The 25,298-nt window shown below is 45.2% G+C and overlaps 1 protein-coding gene across 1 annotated transcript in view; it reads left to right on the top strand.

The window, feature by feature from the left end:
• The first annotated feature begins 263 nt into the window (after positions 1 to 263).
• Positions 264 to 25,298, top strand: part of LOC137536217 (membrane-spanning 4-domains subfamily A member 8-like) — a 45,934-nt gene continuing 20,899 nt past the window's right edge. Inside the window, exons 1-4 of the mRNA XM_068258327.1 lie at positions 264 to 338; positions 7,900 to 8,364; positions 19,706 to 19,825; positions 22,874 to 22,930. Coding sequence (XP_068114428.1) covers positions 7,912 to 8,364; positions 19,706 to 19,825; positions 22,874 to 22,930 — 630 coding nt within the window. The 5' untranslated portion in view covers positions 264 to 338; positions 7,900 to 7,911. The remainder of the gene's footprint in view (positions 339 to 7,899; positions 8,365 to 19,705; positions 19,826 to 22,873; positions 22,931 to 25,298) is intronic.

Here is a 25,298-nt window from a genome sequence, read left to right as displayed (position 1 = left end):
GAAAAGGGGGAGGAATCATCTGGTTACCTATACCTGGAGGGTCATCGGGCTACCTATACTAGAGGGAAAAGGGGAGGAGTCATCTTGCTACCTATACTGAAGCGGGGCGGCTGGTGACAGTGGCCTAGGGCGGTAAAAAGTACAAATCTGGCCCTGGCAGTCCTCCTTCTTCCATGACTCATCAACTGTACTTCCCCCTTGAACTTTGCCCCCTGAGCACATGAATTGGAATCCAAACAGATTATAAAACTGCAGCAGGCAGACAAAGCAATTCATACATACAGGAAATTCAGTCCCGCACTGAACTCAGACAAGCAGTAACAAGCTCTCTCTTCTGGGTGAGTAGACTCTTTACTTACATATATAACCTTATATATAGACTTCTACTGTATATCCAACTGCATAAACAATGTGAACAGTAGACAATGATACACAAACTGCACTATATATATGACATTCAACAGTATATAGTCACTTCTGTATTTACTATAAATCATCATCAAAATCATAGATAGTGAAGTAGTATGGGCAGCACGGTGGCGTAGTGGTTAGCTCTCTCGCCTTGCAGCGCTGGGTCCCCGGTTCGAATCCCAGCCAGGGCACTATCTGCAAAGAGTTTGTATGTTCTCTCCGTGTATGTTCTCTCCGTGTCTGCGTGGGTTTCCTCCGGGCACTCCGGTTTCCTCCCACATTCCAAAAACATACAGATAAGTTAATTGGCTCCCTCTAAAAAAATTGGCCCTAGACTACAGTACTTACACTACATAATATAGACATATGGCAATGGTAGGGATTAGATTGTGAGCTCCTTTGAGGGACAGTTAGTGACAAGATATATATATATATATATATATATATATATAAACACTGTACAGCGCTGCGTAATATGTCGGCGCTATATAAAATACTAAATAATAATAATAGTAAGGTAGAACTGATGTGAATTCAGCATGACTACACTATGTGAAGAAGGCTCAAGTTGAAGATGCATTGTATTATGGAGAAATACTGGCTGCATTGTCATTTTGCTTTTTTAATATCTATAATAACTTTCTGTAAATTTACATTTCCTGTTTTTGATTAATGATGTTTGATAGAGCCACATTGCTATTGCCAGTAACTACTGGCCGCTCCTTACTGGCTGACTGATTTTCTCATTACCCCTTCCAGAAACGATGGAAAAGGTGGGTTCATGTTTGGCTTACAGACCAAAGAATTTTAAAGTTGTAGCAAGAAGTAATAGCTTATTATTGTTAGACTATCTAATGATGTTTCAAAGCAAACAACAATAAGCCAAATATATATTTTATTTAGGATTTTTAGTACCTAAAGCAACTTGAGAGAATTTCATCTATCATAGCTTGGTTCGCATATGGGCCAGTAATACAACACTGGCAGAGACACTGACACTACATTGTCTGAAGCAAGCATTATATTTCTTTATTTCTGCTCTGTTTGCTGTATACTACAAACTGGCTAAACTGACTTAATAGCTACTGTATGTATGAACCAAATTATATTGCAGATATACAGTCATTTTCTGAACCAAATTCACAGTCATATCACACATGAAATGAGGCTGTAATGTTTTTTTTGTTTTTTTTGTTTTGTTTTATGAATCACAAAAACATTACCTTATGTTCAAATAATTTGAATGTGTGAATTGATATACACAGTTAGATGCTGCCCTTCTTGTCTGAATTTGGCTCCATGCACAATAAAAAAAATATTTATCCTAAATAAAAAAAAAGCTACATAAAAATCACCTTAAATTATACTTAATGAACCTTCTGACTTTAGCATCCAGAAGCCCCGGAGATTATTGGGTAGAATAAAATATTCACTGCATGATTTCAGTTGTAATGGCAAATGGCAAGATCCTATGTAAATGGTCCGGGATCAGTTGAAAAGGGTAACCACAAGAAGATTTATGCGTGCTCAACACCAAGCTTAACCCTTACAAGTCTGGCTGTGCAAATCTGGCTAAAATGGCTTATCATGAGGCATTGCTCATGCAAAATTGCATTTGCTTTCGCATGCCAAACTTTGCAGGGTCAAAAACTAATACCGCAAAGCGGTTGCCCTGCGGGAATTAGTTCATGCTACATAGCACTATCCTGGAGCGCCACAGGGAGCCTTCCCAATGCCCCCATACAACCGGTGGGGGCTGCGGGGCCCCAGGCTCTCTCACTGCCTAGGGACCACAGCGACACCCCAAAGGGGGAGGCTGGGTGGCGCAGACGACCCCCCCAAGCGTGGCCAGCACCGGGGAGGGCCATCTGCACACACCTCCCAAAATTAAAAACAGGCACTTACCTTAACGTCCATTGCGTTCTGCTACTGCGCATTAACTTGGGGGCACTGCATGGGAAAGGAGTGAGCAATGGGTCACCCCGAGATATAGGGCTCAGGGCTGGCTCACACATATCACTCCAGAAGGGGCGGGGACAGGCACAGACAGCCCACTCCAGGGCTCACACCACCTAGAGCAAGCCATCCACCACCTGCCTCCAAAGGACAGAAAATGCAAAATGCTATCCACAAGCAGATTTATGCGTGCTCAACACCCAGCTTAAACCTTACAAGTCTGGCTGTGCAAATCTGGCTAAAATGGCTTATCATGAGGCATTGCTCATGCAAAATTGCATTTGCTTTCGCATGCCAAACTTTGCAGGGTCAAAAACTAATACCGCGAAGCGGTTGCCCTGCGGGAATTAGTTCATGCTACATAGCACTATCCAGGAGCTTGCTCTAGTGGTTTGAGCCTTGGAGTGAGTTGTTTGCACCTGTCCTCCCTCCCCCCCCCCTCTGGAGTGTTGTGTGTGAGCCAGCCCTGAGCTCTAAATATAAAAGAGAAAACCGAGAGCCCAATATGGTATAGTATGTTAAGATAATTGATAAATGGTTAAGTGAGAAAAATTATACTCACAAACATGGGTTACCATTCAGGCAACCACTATAAAGACAGATGAGGAGATTAGGCCTGTCCTCACTCAGGGCTATGAAGTGCTCTCTGTAGAAAGGAATCAAGAAAGGAGTAGCACTCCCCTCCACCAGGAGTGGACACTGTGTGTTTGAATGCAGAACAGAGGTGCCAGCAGGATAAAACTTCATAAAACCTTTAAAATTGCTTGGAGTGAGTGGTGGGCTCACCTCCCAAAAGCAGACCAGAGATCATGTTTTCATATAAATATATCAATACATTTATTATATTATACGGTACCCCAAACAAAAATGCAACGCGTTTCGCAGGTCAAGCCCGCTTCATCAGGCAAAATTGGGGACAACAGGAGCTCTGTAGTAATGGAGGCGCTGAGCTCTAAAGCTTGGGGTGACCCATGCTTCACTCCTTTCTCATGTGGTGCCCCCAAGTTAATGCGCATGTAGCAGAACGCAATGGACATTAAGGTAAGTGCCTGTTTTTAATTTTGGGAGGTTGGAGCGGACGGCTCCCCCCGGCGCTGGCCACGCTTGGGGGGGTCGCCTGCGCCACCAAGCTTCCCCCTCCGGAGTGCTGCTGTGGTTCCCAGGCGGTGAGAGTGCCTGGGACCCCGCGGTCCCCCGGTTGTATGGGGGCATTGGGAAGCCTCCCCGTGGCGCTCCTGGATAGTGCTTATGTGGCATGAACTAATTCCCGCAGGGCGACTGCTTTGCGGTATTCATTTTTTGACCCTGCATAGTTTGGCGTGCGAAAGAAAATGCATATTTGCATGAGCATTGCCTCATGAGTAGCCAATTGAGCCAAATTTGCAGAGCCAGACTTGCTAGGGTTAAAACTTGGTGTTAGAGCACGCATAAATTTTCCTCAGGTAAGCATCAGTTGAAAAGGGCGCCTGAGCTGCCTGTATGAACAGGGCGTCTCCATAGACATCAATGTTATTTCTGCAAATATCGGCTACAAGGTGGTGAAAAGGGCGCCCGAGTTTTGTTATAGGCTACAAGCGGGCACCCCTTTGTAGCCCATATTTTTTATTCGGCAACAAGGTTTTCGGCTACAGTAGGGCGCCCCTTTGTAACCCATATTTTTTATTCAGCTGCAAGGTTTTCGTATACAAAAGGGTGCCCCTTTGTAGCCCATATTTTTTATTCGGCTACAAGGCTTTCGACTACAGTAGGGCGTCCCTTTGTAGCCCATATTTTTTATTCGATTACAAGGTTTTCAGCTACAAAAGGGCGCCCTACTGTAGCCCATATTTTTTATTTGGCTACAAGGTTATGGCTACAAGGTTTTTGATTCTGCTACAAAAGGGCACCCCTTTGTACACCATATGTTTTATATATTTTTTTAGATTTTTGATTTGGGGGTGCAGGGGGGTTAGGATTAGACATCACAAGTGGGATGGGGGTTCTTAGGGTTAGGCACCACGGGGGGGGGGGGGGAGAGTTAGGGGGGGTTCTGTGTGAGAGTAGGGAAAGTTAGGTCTTAGTAATCACTTTTCTCAGCTATATCTAGAGCCCTTTTATAGCCCAACAAATTTTGCTATAACAGCATCCTTTTTATAAACTAAAACTAGCTTTTTCGGCTATACCAGGCACCCTTTGTAGCCAAATTTGGCATATATGGGCTACACTAGGTGACCTTTGTAGCTGAATTTGGCATATGGGCTACACCGAGTGCCGTTTGTAGCTGAATTTGACATATATGGGCTACACCAGGTGCCCTTTATACCTGATTTTGGCATATATGGGCTACACCAGGCGCCCTTTGTAGCCAAAGTTGGCATTTATGGGCTACAACAGGCGCCCTTTGTAGCCAAATTTGGCATATACGGGCTACACCAGGTGCCCTTTGTAGCCGAAGTTGGCATATATGGGCTACACCAGGCTCTTGGGTGCCTGTGCTGCTACGTGGGGGCTTCAGAGATGTGTGGTGGCCCGGCGGGGAGCTCCCCCAGATATAGCAGCGACGATGTGCGTTAGCTGGTTTAGACCTGCATTTTGCAGGTCTGAGCTACCGTTCATGTCTGCCATGAAGCATCGCTTCCCAGAGGCATGCAATGTGTAATGGAATAGGGTGTAAAGAATTCGCTGGGCGATAATATTGCCCAAGCGAGATTTTTTAACAAGATGCCTAGGGCTAAATGCAATTGGATCAGACGATGTTATCATCGCCTGATTATCAGACACAGCAGCTAGGGATGAGCGTAATGACGTAATTACGATTTCGCGAAATTTCGCGTAATTAGTGTAATTACGATTATGGTGGTAAGTACATAATCATAATGAAGAAGGATTTCGCGAAATTTCTCGTAAGCGTAATTTTCGCGTAATTTTCGCATTACAGTGAGTATTACGAAATTAATGCGTAAGGCCATGCTCCCAAGCGGAAAAGTTGACGCATGGATCAATGTTAGGTAGCCGCCGACTTCAAGGGTTAATAGCAAAGCCCCCTTAAATGCTAAGAGCCTCAAATTTGGAGAATATATTAAGGAGATCAGAAGGAATAAGAGGAAAAACTTTTTTTTCAAAAAAGACCTTATAGTTTTTCAGAAAATTGATTTTAAAGTTTCAAAGGAAAAATGTATACATTTAAAAACCCACCGACTTTAACGGTTAATAGCAAAGCCTGCTTAAAGTTTAGGAACACCAAATTCCCAGGTTATATTAAGGGGATCAGTGGGAATAAGAGGAAATTTTTTTTTTTCAAAAAGACCTTATAGTTTTTGAGAAAATCGATTTTTAAGTTTCAAGGCGAAAAATGTGTTTCAAATGCGGAAAATGTCAGGTTTTTTTGCACAGGTAACAATAGTGTATTATTTTCATAGATTCCCCCAAGTAGGAAGAGTTTTACTTACTTCGTTCTGAGTGTGGGAAATATAAAAAAAAAACGACGTGGGGTCCCCCCTCCCAGACCTCTTTAACCCCTTGTCCCCCATGCAGGCTGGGATAGCCAGAATGCGGAGCACCGGCCGCGTGGGGCTCCGCACCCTGACTATACCAGCCCGCATGGTCCATGGATTGGGGGGTCTCGGAAGGGGAGGGGCAGCCAAGCATACACTTACGTGTCCGTGCAGGACGCTAAGTCCCCGCCGGCTCCCGCTGTCCACCCCGCCCACATCTGTCACCCACATGTCACCCACATGTGGGTGACATGTGGGAGAGGCGGGGAGGGCAGCGGGAGCCGGCGGGACTTAGCGTCCTGCATGGACCCGACAGAGCTCTGAGCTATATAGCTCAGAGCTCTCTAAGCATCTTTGAATTTGGGCTCCAAGCAGCCCCATTGGTCCTTAGCAGACCAATGGGGTTCCTTCAAATCAGAAGGAACTCCATTGGTCTGCTAAGGACCAATGGGGCTCCTTGGAGCCCAAATTCAAAGATGCTTAGAGAGCTCTGAGCTATATAGCTCAGAGCTCTGTCGGGTCCTTGCAGGACGCTAAGTCCCGCCGGCTCCCGCTGTTCTCCCCGCCTCTCCCACATGTGGGTGACATGTGGGTGACAGATGTGGGCGGGGTGGACAGCGGGAGGCGGCGGGGACTTATGCGGCGGCTGAGCGGCGAGTGACGTCGGGTGCAGCATAGTTACAATGTAACAAAGTTGTTACATTGTAATAACTTTGTTACATTGTAACTGATAGAACATTTCCGAGGCTATTGCGAGGGATCATTTATTTAAAGGGACGGGTAAGTATTAATGGTTAATTAAGAATATTAAAGGACTTTTTTCGTGGTTATGTTTTTTGTTCAAGTAAAATAGTTTTTCTAAGTGTTTGTGTGTTTATTTACTTTTAACTCTTAAAGGAAATGGGTAAGGGGTACAAGTACCTCTACACTCATTTCTCCTGGGAGGGGGGTGGGCATCTGGGGGACCCCTTTTTAAAGGGGACTCCCAGATGCCACCATGACCCCCCCCCCCAGGAAATTGCGGCCTCCACCTCCACCGCCCATCGGAGGTGGAGAAGAGCCCCTTGTCCTTGGATTGGACAAGGGCTCGGAGGGGGAGGGGAAAGCTTGGCTGCCCCTCTCCTTCCGAGACCCCCCAATCCATGGACCATGCGGGCTGGTATAGTCAGGGTGCGGAGCCCCACGTGGCCGGTGCTCCGCATTCTGGCTATACCAGCCTGCATGGGGGACAAGGGGTTAAAGAGGTCTGGGAGGGGGGACCCCACGTTGTTTTTTTTTAATATTTCCCACATTCAGAACGAAGTAAGTAAAACTCTTCCCACTTGGGGGAATCTATGAAAATAATACACTATTGTTACCTGTGCAAAAAAAACTGACATTTTTCGCATTTGAAAGACATTTTTCCCCTTGAAACTTAAAAATCGATTTTCTCAAAAACTATAAGGTCTTTTTGAAAAAAAAAATTTCCTCTTATTCCCACCGATCCCCTTAATATACCCTGGGAATTTGGTGTTCCTAAACTTTAAGCAGGCTTTGCTATTAACCGTTAAAGTCGGCGGGTTTTTAAATGTATACATTTTTCCTTTGAAACTTTAAAATCGATTTTCTGAAAAACTATAAGGTGTTTTTGAAAAAAAAATTTTTTCCTCTTATTCCTTCTGATCTCCTTAATATATTCTCCAAATTTGGCGGCTTTTTTATATTATATAGGAGCGTTATGGTTTAACGCGAAATTACGGTATGGTTTAACGCGAAATTACGGTATGAATGAAACGCGAAATTACGCGTTGAAAATTACGCTTACGGTATTTTCAATTACGATTTTAATGGCAATTACGCTACCATAATTTCGCATCGTAATAGCAAATTTCGCATGCGTAATTATAGTAATGCGAAATTACAAAAATTTTGGCTCAACTCTAACAGCAGCATTTAATGTTGGCGAGTCTGACAATTGCATCAGGCCCATTTTCTACTTTTATTGTCCTTATTTTGTTATTTTTAAGACTATTCTACTTAGGTTACTGAATTAATTAAAATTACGATTTTATTTTCACAGTTTAAATTAGGGATGCCCACACCTGGAAATGACGTAAACAGCGAGCGATATGTTCCTCCTCCGTACGCTGGAAATGCAGCACATCCTCAACAACATGCGTTACCATTACAGAATGTCCCTGTAGCTCCATATCCTGTTCAACAATATCATGATCCTGAACTTCCTCCGGCTTATGAAACAATCAGTGATTTCCCATTGTATCCTAGTGATTTGCAGTTGAATGTCACTCCTAGTGTTCAAGCTGGACCTAATGATGCATGGTCTAGGTTTTACAATGGCTCCCAAGTGCAGGTTCCAGCTAATAACCAACAGTGGAACGTACAACCATCAGCTACCTTTAACAATATCCCTTATAGCGCTCCAACAACAAATCCACCAGTGATCAACACTACTCAGACTTCAGTACCAGTCTGGCCACAGGAGACAGTCAGTAGAAATCAAAGAAGGGGAAATCCATGTATCGGCGTAAGTGATGAGTAAAGAGCTTTTAGACAATGCTACATATGTGCTTTCAGCTTATAGATCATTGGGTTGTCTTTGGAAAGTTTAATGTGTCTTCATTTGTCCGAACCTCACGACAAATCTTCATAACTTAACACCTTTTTTTTTAAAACACATTGTTGTTTTTTTTAATTCCTTCAAACAATACAGAATACTATAAACACAGCAGTTCAAATTGAAGTGCATGTCAATGATTGTTGTAAACAATAGAAGGAAAACACACCTGTGCATCTGTAGTGATCGGATGCAATCACTAGGGCGACAGAACAGGGGCCCCCGTGCTGTACAGATGCATTGCTAGGCAACATCAGAGCACTGACTCTGTAGATTATTGGGGCCTTGATCTGTCACCATAGCGATTGCATGCGATCGCTGCAGGCAGAAGTCATTAAAGGTGTATGGACAGATACAGATATTGAGGTGATTACCAAGGGGTTAATAGGCTAGGTAGGAGTTAAAACTTCATGGAAGAAACTCATATCACTTTAATTAGCTTTTAAAACTTTACAGTGTTTACACCACCCCCCATCCTTATTTTTTAGTGAATGATTTCTGCCATTCGGTATAGCACTAGAGATTAGAGTTGGGCCGAACCTCCGATTTTAGGTTCGCGAACCGGGTTCGCGAACTTTCGCGGAAGGTTCGGTTCGCGTTAAAGTTCGCGAACCGCAATAGACTTCAATGGGGATGCGAACTTTGAAAAAAAAAAAAATATGCTGGCCACAAAAGTGATGGAAAAGATGTTTCAAGGGGTCTAACACCTGGAGGGGGGCATGGCGGAGTGGGATAGATGCCAAAAGTCCCCGGGAAAAATCTGGATTTGACGCAAAGCAGCGTTTTAAGGGCAGAAATCACATTGAATGCTTAATGACAGGCCTAAAGTGCTTTAAAACATCTTGCATGTGTATACATCAATCAGGTAGTGTAATTAAGGTACTGCTTCACACTGACACACCAAACTGTTCACTGAACAGAACAGGTATGCAGTGGCAGGATCAATGAACAGGTATGCAGTGGCAGGATCAATGAACAGGTATGCACTGGCAGGATCACTGAACAGGTATGCAGAGGCAGGATCAATGAACAGGTATGCAGTGGCAGGATCAATGAACAGGTATGCACTGGCAGGATCACTGAACAGGTATGCAGTGGCAGGATCAATGAACAGGTATGCAGTGGCAGGATCAATGAACAGGTATGCAGTGGCAGGATCACTGAACAGGTATGCAGTGGCAGGATCACAGTACAGGTATGCAGTGGGCTGAGGGCTCACTGAACAGAACAGGTATGCAGCCAGGAAGAAGTTAAGCCTAACTAATCTTTCCCTATGAGAGACTGCAGCAGCTCGCCCTACTCTCACTAATGCAGGCACACGAGTGGCCATAACGGCCGCCGCTGCCTGCCTTATATAAGGGGGGGTGGGGCTCCAGGGGCTAGTGTAGCCTAATTGGCTACACTGGGCCTGCTGACTGTGATGTAGAGGGTCAAAGTTGACCCTCAGGTGCATTATGGGGCGAACCGTTTTTTTGCGAACTTTTGCCGCAAAACGTTCGCGTGCGACACCCGCACGCGAACCACCTAAGTTCGCGCGAACCACGTTCGCCGGCGAACCGTTCGGCCCAACTCTACTAGAGATGGCCTGAACGGTTTGCCGGCGAACTTCCGTGGTTCGTGGTCGCGGAGAACTGCAAACTTTTTCGGTAGTTTGATTCGCCCCTATACTACATCATTAGGGTCAGCTTTGACCCTCTACATCACAGTCAGCAGGCACATTGTAGCCAATCAGGCTACACTCCCTTCTGGAGCCCCTCCCCCCCTTATAAAAGGCAGGCAGCATCAGGCATTTTACTCACTCATGTGCCTGCAGTAATTAGAGAAGGGAGAGCTGCTGCAGAGAGAGAGAGAGATAGGGAAAGCTTAGTTAGGCTCTTGTAGGCTTGTTAGCTTGCTCCTTGCTGATTCTTATTGCTAAAAAAGCACCCCTCAACAGCTCTTTTGAGAGCTAATCTTGTTCTTGTGATCTATTTTTTTTGTGTGTGTGACCCACTTGCATTATATACAGCCCTGTCAGTCAGTCGCAGCTGGCCTTTGGCCCCTTGGTGGTAGTTCCTACTGTGCCACTGCCAGGCCCAGCACATTCAGTGACTACCTGTGTGTGTGACAGGCAGCTGCACATTTGTAATCCCAATCACATCACCTGTTCACTGTTCAGTGCACCTACCTACCTACCTACGTGAGCGTACGCATCATTAATACCACCAGTCACTGCACCTGTTCACGGTACCTGTGTGTGTGACAGGTGCACATTTGTAGTACCAATCACTGCATACCCACCTGTTGTTGTTCAGTGCACCTACCTACCTACGTGACCGCAGGCAGTGTCATTACACCTGTTCATGGTACCTGTGTGTGACAGGAGCACATTTGTAATACCAATCACTGTAGTGCATACCTGTAACCTGTTCAGTGCACCTACGTGACTGCAAGCAGTGTAATATACCACACTCTACTGCACCTGTTCACAGTACCTGTGTGTGACAGGTGCATATTTGTAATACCAATCACTGCAGTGCATACCTGTAACCTGTTCAGTGTACCTATGTGACCGCAAGCAGTGTAATAGACCACCTGTTCATGGTACCTGTGTGTGACAGGTGCACATTTGTAATACCAATCACTGCAGTGCATACCTGTAACCTGTTCAGTGAACCTTTGTGACCGCAAGCAGTGTAATATACCACACTCTACTGCACCTGTTCACGGTACCTGTGTGTGACAGGTGCATATTTGTAATACCAATCACTGCAGTGCATACCTGTAACCTGTTCAGTGCACTTACGTGACCACAAGCAGTCACTGCACCTGTTCCTGGTACCTGTGTGTGACAGGTGCACATTGGTAATACCAATCCCTGCATACCTGTTCACTGCACCTGTGACTGCACGCTTTTTAGTATACCAGTCCGTGCATACCTGTTAACTGCACCTGTGCGACAGCTGCGCATTGTATTGTAATACCAGTCACTATATACCTTTCACTGCACCTGTGTGACTGCACATTGTATTAGTCAAGTCAGTGCATACCTTTCACTTCATCCTCCCCGATATGAACAAAACAACAGGCAGAGGCAGACCCAGAGGCAGGCCACCCGGCAGGTCTGTTCGAGGTCATGCTGACGTGATTTTGTGCGGCCCTAGACCAAAGTACAGGGCTCAGAAGAAGGCACGTCCCATCAACTCCCAAGATTGTCAGGATGTGGTTGACTATTTAACACAGAACACCTCATCTTCCGCAGCCACTATCGCTACTCCAAGTACCACATCTGCTACATATGACACTTCGCAGGAGTTATTTGGTGGGGAATTAACTGATTCACAGCCATTATTGTTACAACAAGATGGAGGTGCTAAGCAAGTTACACCACCTCATATTTCTGAGTTAGGCGACACTATGGACGTAAGGTGTGAGGAGGAGGACAATGAAGTACCTGCTGTTGGTGCAGTTCTGAGGTGTTTGATACAAGCGAAGCTGGGGAGGATAATTATGATGATTATGATGATACGGATGCCACACGGGTTCCTAATAGAGGAGATGAACAGGGGAACAGTTCAGAGGGGGAGTCAGAGAGTAGTAGGAGGAGACAAGTTCCTGAAAGAAGCAGAGGGAGCTCATCATGAAAAACAGCTGGTGGCAGTGTCCAGCGCCATGTATCACCACCTATGGACAGCCAGCCAGCCAACATGCTCTTCAATGTCAGCTGCTGACGTCACCATAGTGCCCACACCCCAGAGTGGCTCAGCGGTGTGGACATTTTTTTGTGTGAATGCCAAAGATCAGAGCAATGCCATCTGTACTCTCTACCACCAAAAATTGAGCCATGGAAAAGCCAACATCCACGTAGGGACAACTGCCTTACGAAGGGACATGCAGAAAAGGCACAAACTGAAATGGGAAGACCACCTGAACAAAAGCAGCACACAAAAGCAAAGCCACCCTCCTTCTCCTCTTCCTCCTTCAGGTGCATCATCTTCAGCTGCTTTCCCCCTTGCACCTTCACAATCACAGCCACCCTCCTCCACTCCGCCTCTCACCTTGAGCGGTTCCAGCTCCTCTGCCCACAGCAGCAGCCAGGTGTCCGTGAGGAAAATCTTTGAGCGGAAGAAGCCAATGTCTGCCAGGCAACCCCTTGCCCGGCATCTGACAGCTGGCTTGGTGGAATTGTTATCCCGCCAGCTGTTATCATACCAGCTGGTGGACTCTGAGGCCTTCAGAAAACTTGTGGCCATTGGGACACCACAGTGGAAGATACCAGGCTGCAATTATTTCTCTGAAAATGCGATACCAAAACTGTACCGTGAAGTAGAAAGGCAAGTGGTGTCATCTCTGACACACAGCGTTGGGTCAAGGGTCCATCTGAACACGGATGCCTGGTCTACCAAGCACGGTCAGGGAAGGTACATTACTTACACAGTCCATTGGATCAACCCTGTGACCGATGGCAAGCAGAGAGTACGTGGCTGTGCAGCGGAACTAGTTGTGAAACCTCCACGGTTTGCAGGCAGGCCTGCTGCCACCTCCTATCCTTCTCCTCCTACTCCTCCTGCTACATCCTCTTCACTGTCATCCTCCTCCTCCTCCTTGGCTGAGTGGCAGCTCAACTGTACTGGTGCTGCAATCTCCTCTCCAGCTACACAGCCCCTTCTCCCCAGGGCCTATGCTGCATGCCAGGTACGACGGTGTCACACCATCTTGGACATGTTTTGCCTCAAAGCGGAGAGTCACATTGGAGCAGCTCTCCTGGTTGCTCTTAACAAACTGGTGGATCAGTGGCTGACCCCGCACCAACTGGAGATCGGCAACATGGTGTGTGACAATGGCAGCAATCCCATTTCGGATTTGAATTTGGGAAATTTGACACATGTACCCTGCATGGCACATGTGCTCAATCTCGTAATCCAGAGATTTGTGTGTAAGTACCCAGGCTTACAGGAGGTCCTGAAGCAGGCCAGGAAGTTGTGTGGGCATTTTAGGTGGTCTTACACGGCCATGGCACGCTTGGCCGATATTCAGCGGAGAAACAACTTGCCGGTGAGGCGCTTGATTTGCAATAGCCCGACTCGCTGGAATTCGACCCTCCTGATGTTTTACCGCCTGCTACAACAGGACAAAGCCGTCACCCAGTATCTCTACAACTACAGTAGAAGGACAAGCTCTGGGGAGACGGGGATGTTCTGGCCAAAGAACTGGACACTGCAGGCTCATGCGGCCGTTTTAGGAGGTGACAAACCTGGTGAGTTGCAATCAGGGCCGGATTTCTGGCAAGGCCACATAGGCCATGGCCTAGGGCACCAGAAATTTAGGGGCGGCTCAGTGAGGGACAGTAAAGCTGTTCCATGCAGCCATCCTTATCTACAAGGTCAGCTTTAACCTTTAAACTCTCTGTCCTGTGTACTTGTGTCGTCCCTGCAAGACCTGTAAGCTCTATCCTGCAGGTACACTTCAGCCTAACTCACATGGTGGCACAATGGGTCCATCATTAATGAGATGGCAAACATAACGTAAAAGTTCTTACGGAAAATATAACATAACTTATACACGTATTACTGAAATAGTTATTGTCTGTGACATCCAATGATGTAAGTACATTTCTCATTGGGGCACACGGAGATAACAACCATACAGATGGTATAATTGGTCTTGGGCGGTAAAAAGTATAAATCCGGCCCTGGTTGCAGTGAAGGCAGCAACTTGATCCCATATGCCTTCTTCTTGGAGAGTGCCGTGTGTAGAGTGGTGGATCAAGCTGTGGATGAGCGTGAACAGGAACAGTTACAGAAGGAAGAGTTGCGGGATCAATTCTCATCAGAATTAGATATTTCCTTAACACCTGCGGCAGCACAGAGAGGGAGAAGGAGGAAGAGTCGCTTGAGGGAGAGGAGTCAGATGATAAGGAAGGTATTTTTGGGGGGAGGAGGCAGCAGAAGAACAATCGCAGCAGGCGTCGCAGGGGGCTTGCGCTGCTCAACGCTCCTGAGGTATTGTTCGTGGCTGGGGAGAGGAGGAAAACTTACCTGACATCACTGAGGTAGAGCAAGAGGAGTTGGATAGTACGTCTGGTGTACTCTAGAAAAGGGGCCAATCTGCGTCAAAATTCATATCCAACAAATAATCATGACTTCACGCACATATGATGCAACAAAAAAAAAAAAAACTTTATTCAATCAATCCAATAAAACAATTAAAACGGGTTAAAATCTCCCAATTCAAACCAATGGTTATTGGTATTCCAGCCCTACATAATAAATATAGAAATGTTATATCATATACATGTCAATCATATATAAGCTACACAGCAGGCTAAAAAGTCCAATATTGTGCAAAAAAGTGCAGAAAAACTTGTATTCCTTTGTGATCCAGGTTTGCAAAAAAGTTATCAGTCCGATCCACATACATGTGCAACCCTCAAAATATCAAATATCTAAATACCAAGTGTAAGAAAAAAAGGGGAGGGGGCGGGACAACTGGCAAAAAAAAATGGATGCTGGCCTACAGTTTTTTTGCAAACCTGGATCACAAAGAAATACAAGTGTAACGCACCGCAAACTGCTGATTGTGTAGTGACGGCCATGCTGGTCTGGTGGGCACCATGACGAGAGTGCAGGTGATGATGGCTTTACAACCCATATGGTCGCCTTGCTGATGTAGCTGAATGACAGAACAGGGACTGTCCAGCTGATCATATTTGGTCTGACCACAATGAAGCAACGACCTTATTATCTTTGGTGTGCCAACCCCCGAGACACTCATATAGCCGGCGGTCATTGCTTCATTGTGATACGCAAGCCCCTTCACTGTGGCAAGGTAATGATCAAGAAGGGGGATGGGCACATGTACATGCCTTTTGTTTTGTTGCTGCAGCCGTCTGCAGTGCAGCCAGAAAAATTAGGCAGGCATGTAGATGCTCCAGAAAAATTATTATAGCAGCCGCTGCTAGCAGCGGCCTAAAAAATTTAGGAATCCGTCTGGAGTCCTGGACCCTGTTGATGGTGGCGGAGAAGGCAGTGAAGCAGCCGGCAGGCAGAGGTGCTGTGTGGCGAGCGACTTAGTCTTGGGGCAGGCAGCCAGTCACACGGCATGCAGGCAGAGATGCTGTGTGTGGGGACTAACTTAGTCTTTGGGCGGGCAGTAGCCATCCGGGATCCATGCCTCATTTATTTTGATAAAGGTGAGGTACTGAACACTTTTGTGACTTAGGCGACTTCTCTTCTCAGTGACAATGCCTCCAGCTGCACTAAAGGTCCTTTCTGACAGGACGCTTGCGGCAGGGCAAGACAGAAGTTGAATGGCAAATTGGGACAGCTCTGGCCACAGGTCAAGCCTGCGCACCCAGTAGTCCAAGGGTTCAACACTTTCTTACAAAAGCTGTCGCCGCAACACAAGTCCACTAATAATAGGTATTACACAATGTGCAGCTGATACAGTTAGCCACTGAATGTGCTGGGCCTGGCTGACAGTGGCACTGCACACAGTATGAATTACAAAAGCTGTCGCCGCAACACAAGTGCAGTAATAATGGGTATTACACAATGTGCAGCTGATACAGTTAGTCACTGAATGTGGTGGGCCTGGCTGGCAGTGACACTGCACACAGTATGAATTACAAAAGCTGTCGCCGCAACACAAGTCCAGTAATAATGGGTATTACACAATGTGCAGCTGATACAGTTAGTCACTGAATGTGCTGGGCCTGGCTGGCAGTGGCACTGCACACATTATAAATTACAAAAGCTGTAGCCGCAACACAAGTCCAGTAATAATGGGTATTACACAATGTGCAGCTGATACAGTTAGTCACTGAATGTGGTGGGCCTGGCTGCCTGGCAGTGGCACTGCACACAGTATGAATTACAAAAGCTGTCGCTGCAACACAAGTGCAGTAATAATGGGTATTACACAATGTACAGCTGATACAGTTAGTCACTGAATGTGGTGGGCATGGCTGGCAGTGACACTGCATACAGTATGAATTACAAAAGCTGTTGCTGGAACACAAGTCCAGTAATAATGGGTATTACACAATGTGCAGCTGACTGACAAAGGTAGTCAGTATCACTAGTCACTGACTCACTGTCTGATTGTGCTGGGCCTGGACTGGCACAAACACAGTATGAATTATCAAGGCTGTCTATAATGCAACACAAGTGTCAGTGACACACAGAAAAAAAAATCACAAGGATTACAGGATTAGCTCTCAAAAGAGCTGTTGTGGGTGCTATTATAGCAATAAGAATCAGCCAGGAGCAAGCTAACAAGCCAAGAGCCTAATTAATCTTTCCCTAGGAGAAACAGTGTGCAGCAGCTCGCCCTACTCTCACTATAGCAGGCACACGAGTGAGTGTAATGGCCGGCGCTCCCTGTTTTATATACAGGGGGAGTGGCTCCAGGACTGAGTGTAGCCTGATTGGCTACAATGTGCCTGCTGACTGTGATGTAGAGGGTCAAAGTTGACCCTAATGGAGCATTATGGGGGCGAACCGAACTTCCGGAAAAGTTTGCCTTCGCTTGCGAAGGTGAACCACCCAAAGTTTGCCTGGAACCGTTCGCATGCGAACCGTTCGGCCCAACTCTAGTGGCCACTCTACTAGACCCTCGTTAAAGGCACAAAGAGGTGGACATGCTACCAACTCACCTGAAGGCAGAAAGGATGCTGCACATGCAGCACAAGCTGGCAACTATGCTTTACAGTGCATTTAAGGGTGATGTCACAGCACAACGGAATAAGGTACCACTCCCAGTAAACCTTCTTCCATGTCCACGCAGGCAAGGACAGGATGCTGTAGCGATCTCATGATGATGTTGGACATGCGGACATTTTTTAGTCCAATGCCTCACCTTAGCACTTCTGGATCCACCCTCCACCAACGCCTCGACCGGCAGGTAGCCGACTACCTGGCCTTAAGTGTGGATGTAGACACTGTGAGCAGCTTTGAACCCTTGGACTACTGGGTGCGCAGACTTGACCTGTGGCCAGAGCTGTCACAATTTGCCAGCCAACTTCTGTCTTGCCCTGCCACAAGCGTCCTGTCAGAAAGGACCTTCAGCGCAGCTGGAGGCATGTCACGGAGAAGAGAACTCGCCTAAGTCACAAAAGTGTTCAGTACCTTACCTTTATCAAAATGAATGAGGTATGGATCCCGGAGGGCTACTGCCCACCCGAAGACTAAGTCAGTCCCCACACACAGCATTTCTGCCTGCACGCCATGTGACTGCCTGCACCAAGACTAAGTTGGTCCCCACACAGCATCTCTGCCTGCAGGCCGCTTGACTGCCTTCTCCGCCACCACCAACAGGGTCCAGGACTCCAGGCGGATTCCTGAATTTTTAAGGCTGCTGCTAGCAGCGGCCGCCATAATAATGTTTCTGGTGCGTGTACATGCCTGCCTAATTTTTCTGGCTGCGCTGCAGCTGCAACAACAAAACAAAAGGCATGTACATGTGTCAATTCCCCTTCGTGATCATTACCTTGCTGCAGTGAAGGGGCTTGCGTATCACAATGAAGCAATGACCGCTGGCTATATGAGTGTGTTGGGGTTGGGGGGCACACCTAACCCAAGAAGATAGATAATAAAGTCATTGCTTCATTGTGGACAGACCAAATTCGATCAGCTGGACACTCAGTCACTGTTGTTCTGTCATTCAGCTACCTCAGCCTGACCATATGGGCTTGAAAACCGCCATCACCTGCACTCTGGCCATGGTGCGCACCAGTCCAGCACGTCTGTCACTAGACAAACAGCCATTTGCGGTGCGTTACACAGTGAGTTTGGTGTGTCAGTGTGAGGCAGTACACTAATTACACTACCTGATTGATGTATACACATGCAAGATGTTTTAAAGCACTTTAGGCCTCTAATTTAGCATTCAATGTGATTTCTGCCCTTAAAACGCTGCTGTGCGTCAAATCCTGATTTTTCCCGGGGAGTTTTGGGGTGTATCCCACTTTGCCATGCCCCCCTCCAGGTGTTAGACCCCTTGAAACATCTTTTCCACCACTTTTGTGGCCAGCATAAATGCTTCTAGTTTTCAAAGTTCACCTCCCCATTGAAGTCTATTGTGGTTCGCGGAAATTCGCATGTTTGCAAACTTTTGCGGAAGTTCGCGTTCACAGTTCACGAAATCGGAGGTTCGAGCCATCTCTATATAGCACACAAGCATTTGTGCGCATATTTGTAGTAGTTACAGAGGCGCCAGCAGAATAAAAATTAGTAGTCTATTAAAACCAAATAAAAAATTGGGGGACGGGGTGGATCCGTCTCCCCAATATACATGACACAACCACCATATATGATATCCAGAAAAATATATATTTAATCAGTACTCCACATAAAATTATGCAATGCATTTTGCGGGTCCCAAGCCCGCCTCTTAAAGCAAATACAAGAGCAGGAGTAACTCCGAGGTCGTGCCGATAGGTGCAGCACCTCTGTGCATTAGGGGTGTAAATGTGCAGGAGCACACTCAAGAATGCGCAACATACAGTTGTTTTCAATCTTAGAAATAATTTCTACATCCAAGAACCTTAACCAGTTACACACAAATCTTAATAACTGTGACAGAAGAAGAAAAGCGTGGGCACTACAGTATTTGCGCTGAATTTGAAAGGATATAGCATATAACACACACCTCTTCATCCACACTTCTGGTATTGATAGCGTGCTCTGGTTGATTAGAAGTTGCAATACAATAAAGGAGAGGAGAGGGAGACAATCGGCCCTGCTTCTATTGCTATTTAATCCAGAGTGCGGTGGAACATGCAAATAATCCAATACAGTGTATCTTCAAATTGTGGCATCAAAAATATTCATTTAACGTAAACATGCATGAACATACCATTGTCTGAGGTGGTGTGGTAGCAGTGGGTGCTGGGCACAGATAGGCTATTGTTCCAGCTGATTGGCTTTGTTACAGCTGATATTTGCTCTACTATTGGCTAATAACGGTGTTGTGTGATACCCCCTGTACATGGGCATGACTATATCAATTACAATATGTACCACATACAATGCATCCACTTCTGATCTCAGTATTAGGAAGCAGCGTCCAAATATCTGTAGACCAGTATTTTAGCTTGTCTTCTTTTTGGCACAAAAACAAGTTAATTCTGCCTTTTTTTTTTTTTAGTCCATTTTAAAAGAGTAACAATATTCATATTAATAACAGAAGTTGTATATGTATGTGCATTATGTATATATTAAATGTAATGCTACAATAGGTAAAAGTATTAATTATTTCTCTTGTCCTACAGATTCTTATGATTATATTGGCCATTGCACACATTGGAATCGGCATTGGATTGACAACGAATTACCATGGTGGCAAATCTTCAACTATTTCTAGTGGTATTCCCTTCTGGGGAGCTGCATTGGTTAGTATAAAACACATAACTTATCATATAATTCTCTCAATTAAAATGTCTAGGCATTTATTTATATGTAAAGCACTTCTGTCACGAGGCCAAGGTGCAGTTTTGGTAAATAACTGAAGCAGGTTTAAAGTGGACCTGAACTCTTGCACTGGACACACATAGGGGGAAAGAAGTGCCCTGGATTGTTTAAAAACTTTTAAAAACAGTTTAAAATGAAAAGGATAAAAGGTATCTTACCTCAATGACGAAATCTTTGTAACATACAAAAGATTTTTATTAAGCACAGGCAATGCGTTTCGCGGGTCTAAGCCCGCTTCCTCAGGCCAAAAAGAGTGCCTACAACAGCAATGTGGACTCCTCAGTAAAAAGTACTTCTATACATATATACATTAAATAAATAAATATAGTATGAAAATACAAAAATGAACAAAAAATATTATGTAGCATAGCTTATGGCATGTGTATGTTCAGAATGAATATTGCAGTTATTGTAATCAGCACAGGATTTATGATAGAATCATCTCGATATAAATGGAAACCAATTCTGCATTAATTCTCACTATGATTGAGATGATGAATGACCCGCTGATACGAACGCCCGCCGAATGCCCCCCCCCCCCCTGCCGCGATGTCGTCACGCAGCCCAGGGACTACCTCTTGTACCAACTTTCCTAATGCAGAGTATGCGCAGCGGAAGGCACAACAAGTCTCACCTGCTTCCAGGGTGGCTCCGGGCCAATCAGCAGTGTCCTCTCACCCCTCAATGTTCCTCCCGGCGGCTTCACAAGTGTCGCGCAATGACGCAATCAGAAGGAGACCCTGCGGCTCCTTCTGACTGCGTCATTACGCAATGCTAGTGAAGCCACCGGGAGGAACATTGAGGGGTGAGAGGACATCACTGATTGGCCCGGAGCCACCCTGGAAGCAGGTGAGACTTGTTGCGCCTTCCGCTGCGCATACTCTGCATTAGGGGGCACAGAGACACAGAGGGGGGGCACGAGAGACACAGAAGGGGGGCACGAGAGACACAGAGGGGGAAAATGGAAGCACAGGGGACATAGATAGCACAGCGTCCCGACTTAAGGACGGATTCAGGTTAAGAACGAGCCTACAGTCCATATCTCGTTCATTAACCAGGGACTACCTGTAGTATGGTCTATACGTCACATACAAATAAAATGTCATGAGAAGAACTGAATTGAATATATTAAATAAAAGTGAATAATTTTTAGGCAACTATGGTTTCCTTCTGCACTGGACAGAAGAAAAACATAGAGAAATGCACCCTGTATGTATTTAGAGAGTTTAGCCTATTTAATTCCCCCTCATTTGTTTCTAATAACAAGTTGTAATTTGATCTTTCCCCTGTGTCACATGACTGCCATGGCAGATAAGGCAGATAAGCTCATTTGAAAGCACAGAGTTTTAACAATACAGTATGTCTGCTTCCATGAATCAGGAAGTAGAAACTGTGCAGATTTATTGCAGGATTTGTATCAGCTGTAATAAAGAAATGTTTTTTGTTTAAAGGTTATTATGCTGTTGCATATCTTTTAGAGCAGAGGTGTCGTTCTGAGTTCAGGTCCCCTTTAAAAGGAACCAGAGTGAAGAATAAATTGAGGCTGCCATATCTATTTTATTTTAAACAATGCACATTGCCCTTGATCTTGTGTCTCTAATACTATTAGCCGTGGATCCTAAAAAAGCATGCAGATCAGGTGCTCTGACTCAAATGCACTGGAAGCCTGCAGCCTAAATGCACTGCAGCCTAAATGCACTGGAAGCCTGCAGCCTAAATGCACTGCAGCCTAAATGCACTGGAAGCCTGCAGCCTAAATGCACTGGAAGCCTGCAGCCTAAATGCACTGCAGCCTAAATGCACTGGAAGCCTGCAGCCTAAATGCACTGCAGCCTAAATGCACTGGAAGCCTGCAGCCTAAATGCACTGGAAGCCTGCAGCCTAAATGCACTGCAGCCTAAATGCACTGGAAGCCTGCAGCCTAAATGCACTGCAGCCTAAATGCACTGGAAGCCTGCAGCCTAAATGCACTGCAGCCTAAATGCACTGGAATTATTATAGCCCCTGCCATCCCTGCAGGGGGCGGAAGCTGGGGGAAGGGGGGGGGGGGTGCCAGTCTTGTACATTATTATGCAGAGCAGAGGGGCATTATTATTATACATTACCTGATCCCTGTGATCATGTCTCTTTCACTTCCTGGTCAGATCACAATTTCTATACAGCCAGCCAATCACCATGCGGCTTAAGTCCTCACATGGTGATTGGCTGGCTGCATGCCACTTGCAAATGGACCAGGAAGTGGAGGAGATGCATGTGCTGGGGCAGGTAATGTATAATACTGCTTCTGTTCTGCCTAATAATGCATTGGACCTGACCCCCCCCCCCCCCCCCCTACACACACACACACACACACACACAGATCCTAGCCTTCCCCCTGTAATGGGGGTTGAGGAGATTGCTGTCAGATCTCTGCCAGTATAGTTATACTCTGTCCAGTATCGTTATACTCCTGCCTGACTGGATTAGCTGTATGTTTATTTCAGGATTGTTGTGACTCAGGCACTGCTGATGCCAGAAGATCAAAAGGTCAGCCAGGCAATCGATATTGTTTAAAAGGAAATAAATATGGCAGCCTCAATATTTTTGCTCTCACCGATTGCTCTCACCTGGATTTTTCTTCAGCCATTGACCCCTCTCCAATTAACTTTTTCTCTTGAATTTTCTCCCAAGATGAGAATTTGTCATCTTCTTGTCTAAAAATAACTTCAGCAGTTAACAATTGAAAAAAGTACAAAAAGTACTGAACAGTGGGTATAAAGTAATATAATTATTTTTGAGAATTTTCTTGTACTGTGGGAACTTTCAAGGTATTTTACTGTTAAAATTCGAAAATATCTCCTTGAAGGAAACTCAGAAGAAAAGTAACTAGTATGTGGTCATTAAGTCAATAACTTTACAGCTTATACAGTATTGTGCAATCCAATTTAAAATTTGAATCTAATTCTAATTAAGTTTTATTTTTTTTAAAGCACATCATCACAGGATCCGTCAATATTGCAGCTCATGCTTCACTTACCCGCTGCAAGGTAAGATAACCTCAAAACTGGTCCAACTGGGAAAAATTATACTTGATAGGATGTAGCTATTATGTTTATTTGGGGGTTAAAGGGACCATGAGCTCTGAGTGCTATGCGTCATCACGCTGGACGGCATGAGAGTACTGCGCATGCATGGTTCTGTAAAGACTGAACCGCTTATGCGCAGGACTCTCACAACGGCGTGATGACGCATGACGTGTGCGGCGTTGGTGTGCACTGGGAACTTCCGGCTGAAGTCCCCAATTAACAGACCCACCAGCGGGACCGGGAAAGGAACCAGGAGGATGCCAGGGACCTCAAAAGCTAAGGGGGGGCTGGAGGAAGCCCCAGGTAAGACCAAATTGTGTTTTTACGGAGAGATCAGGATCCCTTTAAGATGTATTATAACTGATGTGCTACCCTACAAATTTTTTTTTTTTTTTTTATATCCCTTGTCTGTGAACCATTCCATCAGGGATTCTCATATTTCAGAATAGGACCCCTGCTGAGTCAAGAAGACGGAATGGGGTCAGGAATGGGATAAGGCGAGGAAGGGGACACAAACTATATAAAATCAAAATATACAACAGATAAAAATATTGTAGACTTGTACATATCTGATCAGTGATTTACATGAGGAAAAATGTTACATAAGCATTTAAAAAAAAAGAAAAAAAGAAAGCCCAGGAAAATATTATTTACATGAAGGAAACTATACACTGACTGGCCACTTTATTAGGTAGTCCTGCCCCATTGTTTGTAAATGCACTGCTTCTGCCATATCACATGTCAGTGCCCAGTGCATCTGGGCATCTACACGTGGTGAAGACAAGTTGGGGAAGTTGGGGAAGTTCACACAGATTATCAGAATGATTAAAAAAGGAGATTTAAGTGACTTTAATTGCAGTATGCTTGTTGGTACAAGAAGGGATGCGCTGAGTATTTTAGAAACTCTCTGATCTACTAGGAGTTTCAAGCACAACCTTCTCTAGGGTTCACAGAAAATGGTCCATAAAAAGAGAAAAAATCCAGTGAGAAGCAGTTGTGTGAAAAAATGGATGAATGATGTCAGACGTTATAGGAAGATGAGCATACTTGTTCAAGAAGATCACAAAGCAGCAGTAAACCAAATAACCCCTCATTACAACCAATGTATGCAGAATACCATTTCTGATTACATCATTGAAGATGGGCTACAGCAGCACAAGACCACACTGAGTGCCACTCCTGTCAGATAAGAACAGGAAACGGAGGCTACAATTTGCACAGGTTCACCAAAATTGTACAATACAAAATTGGAAAAATGTGGTCGGAAGAGTCTCAATTTCAGGTGTGACATTCAGATGGTTAAAATTTGTCATACAGACAGAACACGAAATGGATCCACCCTGCCTTGTGTCATCATGTCAGTCTGGTGGTGGTATAGTAAAGGTGTGGAGGATGTTTTATTGGAATTTTGGGCCCCTTAGTACTTACTGAGCAATATGTACACTGGCAACTGGCATGAGTATTGTTGCTGACTATGACCATCCTTTTATGACCAGAGTGTACCCATCTTCTGATGGCTACTTCCACCAAGACAATAAACCATGTCACACAGCTCACATTGTCTTAAAGTAGTTTCTTGAACATGACAAAGAGTTCTCTGTACTCCAATTGTCTCCACAGTCACCAGATCACAATCCAATAGAGCACCTTTGGGATGTGGTGATTTGCATCATAGATGTGTAGCTGACGAATCTGGAGGAACTACCATATGTGATGCTATCATGTCAATATGTACCAGAATCTCTGAGGAATTTCCAACATCTTTTTTAAGGTATGCCACAAAAAATAAAGGCAGTTCTGAAGGCAAAAGGGGGTCCAACTCAGTACAAGCAACTAGTCCAACTAGTACTACCCCCCTCCTCAGATAATCTAGAGTTGTGCACAGATATTTGTACAAGCGCCCTAAATCTTTAGGAATATAAAATGATTCCCAAGCAAGATATTTACAACCACATAATTTTCTACTTTTATGAGAAAGCAGACAATAGGGCCCATATGCAATTCACTTTTTCTCCAGAGTTTTCTCCTAGGAGATAATTTGTCAGCTTCTCTTTAAAATAACTTTTCAACACTTTGCAAATGAAAAAGTATCAAAAAGTAGGTGTAAAGTAGTGTTGGGCGAACATCTAGATGTTCGGGTTCGGGCCGAACAGGCCGAACATGGCCGCGATGTTCGGGTGTTCGACCCGAACTCCGAACATAATGGAAGTCAATGGGGACCCGAACTTTTGTGCTTTGTAAAGCCTCCTTATATGCTACATACCCCAAATTTACAGGGTATGTGCACCTTGGGAGTGGGTACAAGAGGAAAAAAAAATTTAGCAAAAAG

Source organism: Hyperolius riggenbachi, chromosome 10 (assembly GCF_040937935.1).
Source record: "Hyperolius riggenbachi isolate aHypRig1 chromosome 10, aHypRig1.pri, whole genome shotgun sequence".
Classification (NCBI taxonomy): domain Eukaryota; kingdom Metazoa; phylum Chordata; class Amphibia; order Anura; family Hyperoliidae; genus Hyperolius; species Hyperolius riggenbachi.
The sequence above is the reverse complement of the archived record's forward strand: the minus strand, read 5'-3'. Positions and strand labels throughout refer to the sequence as shown.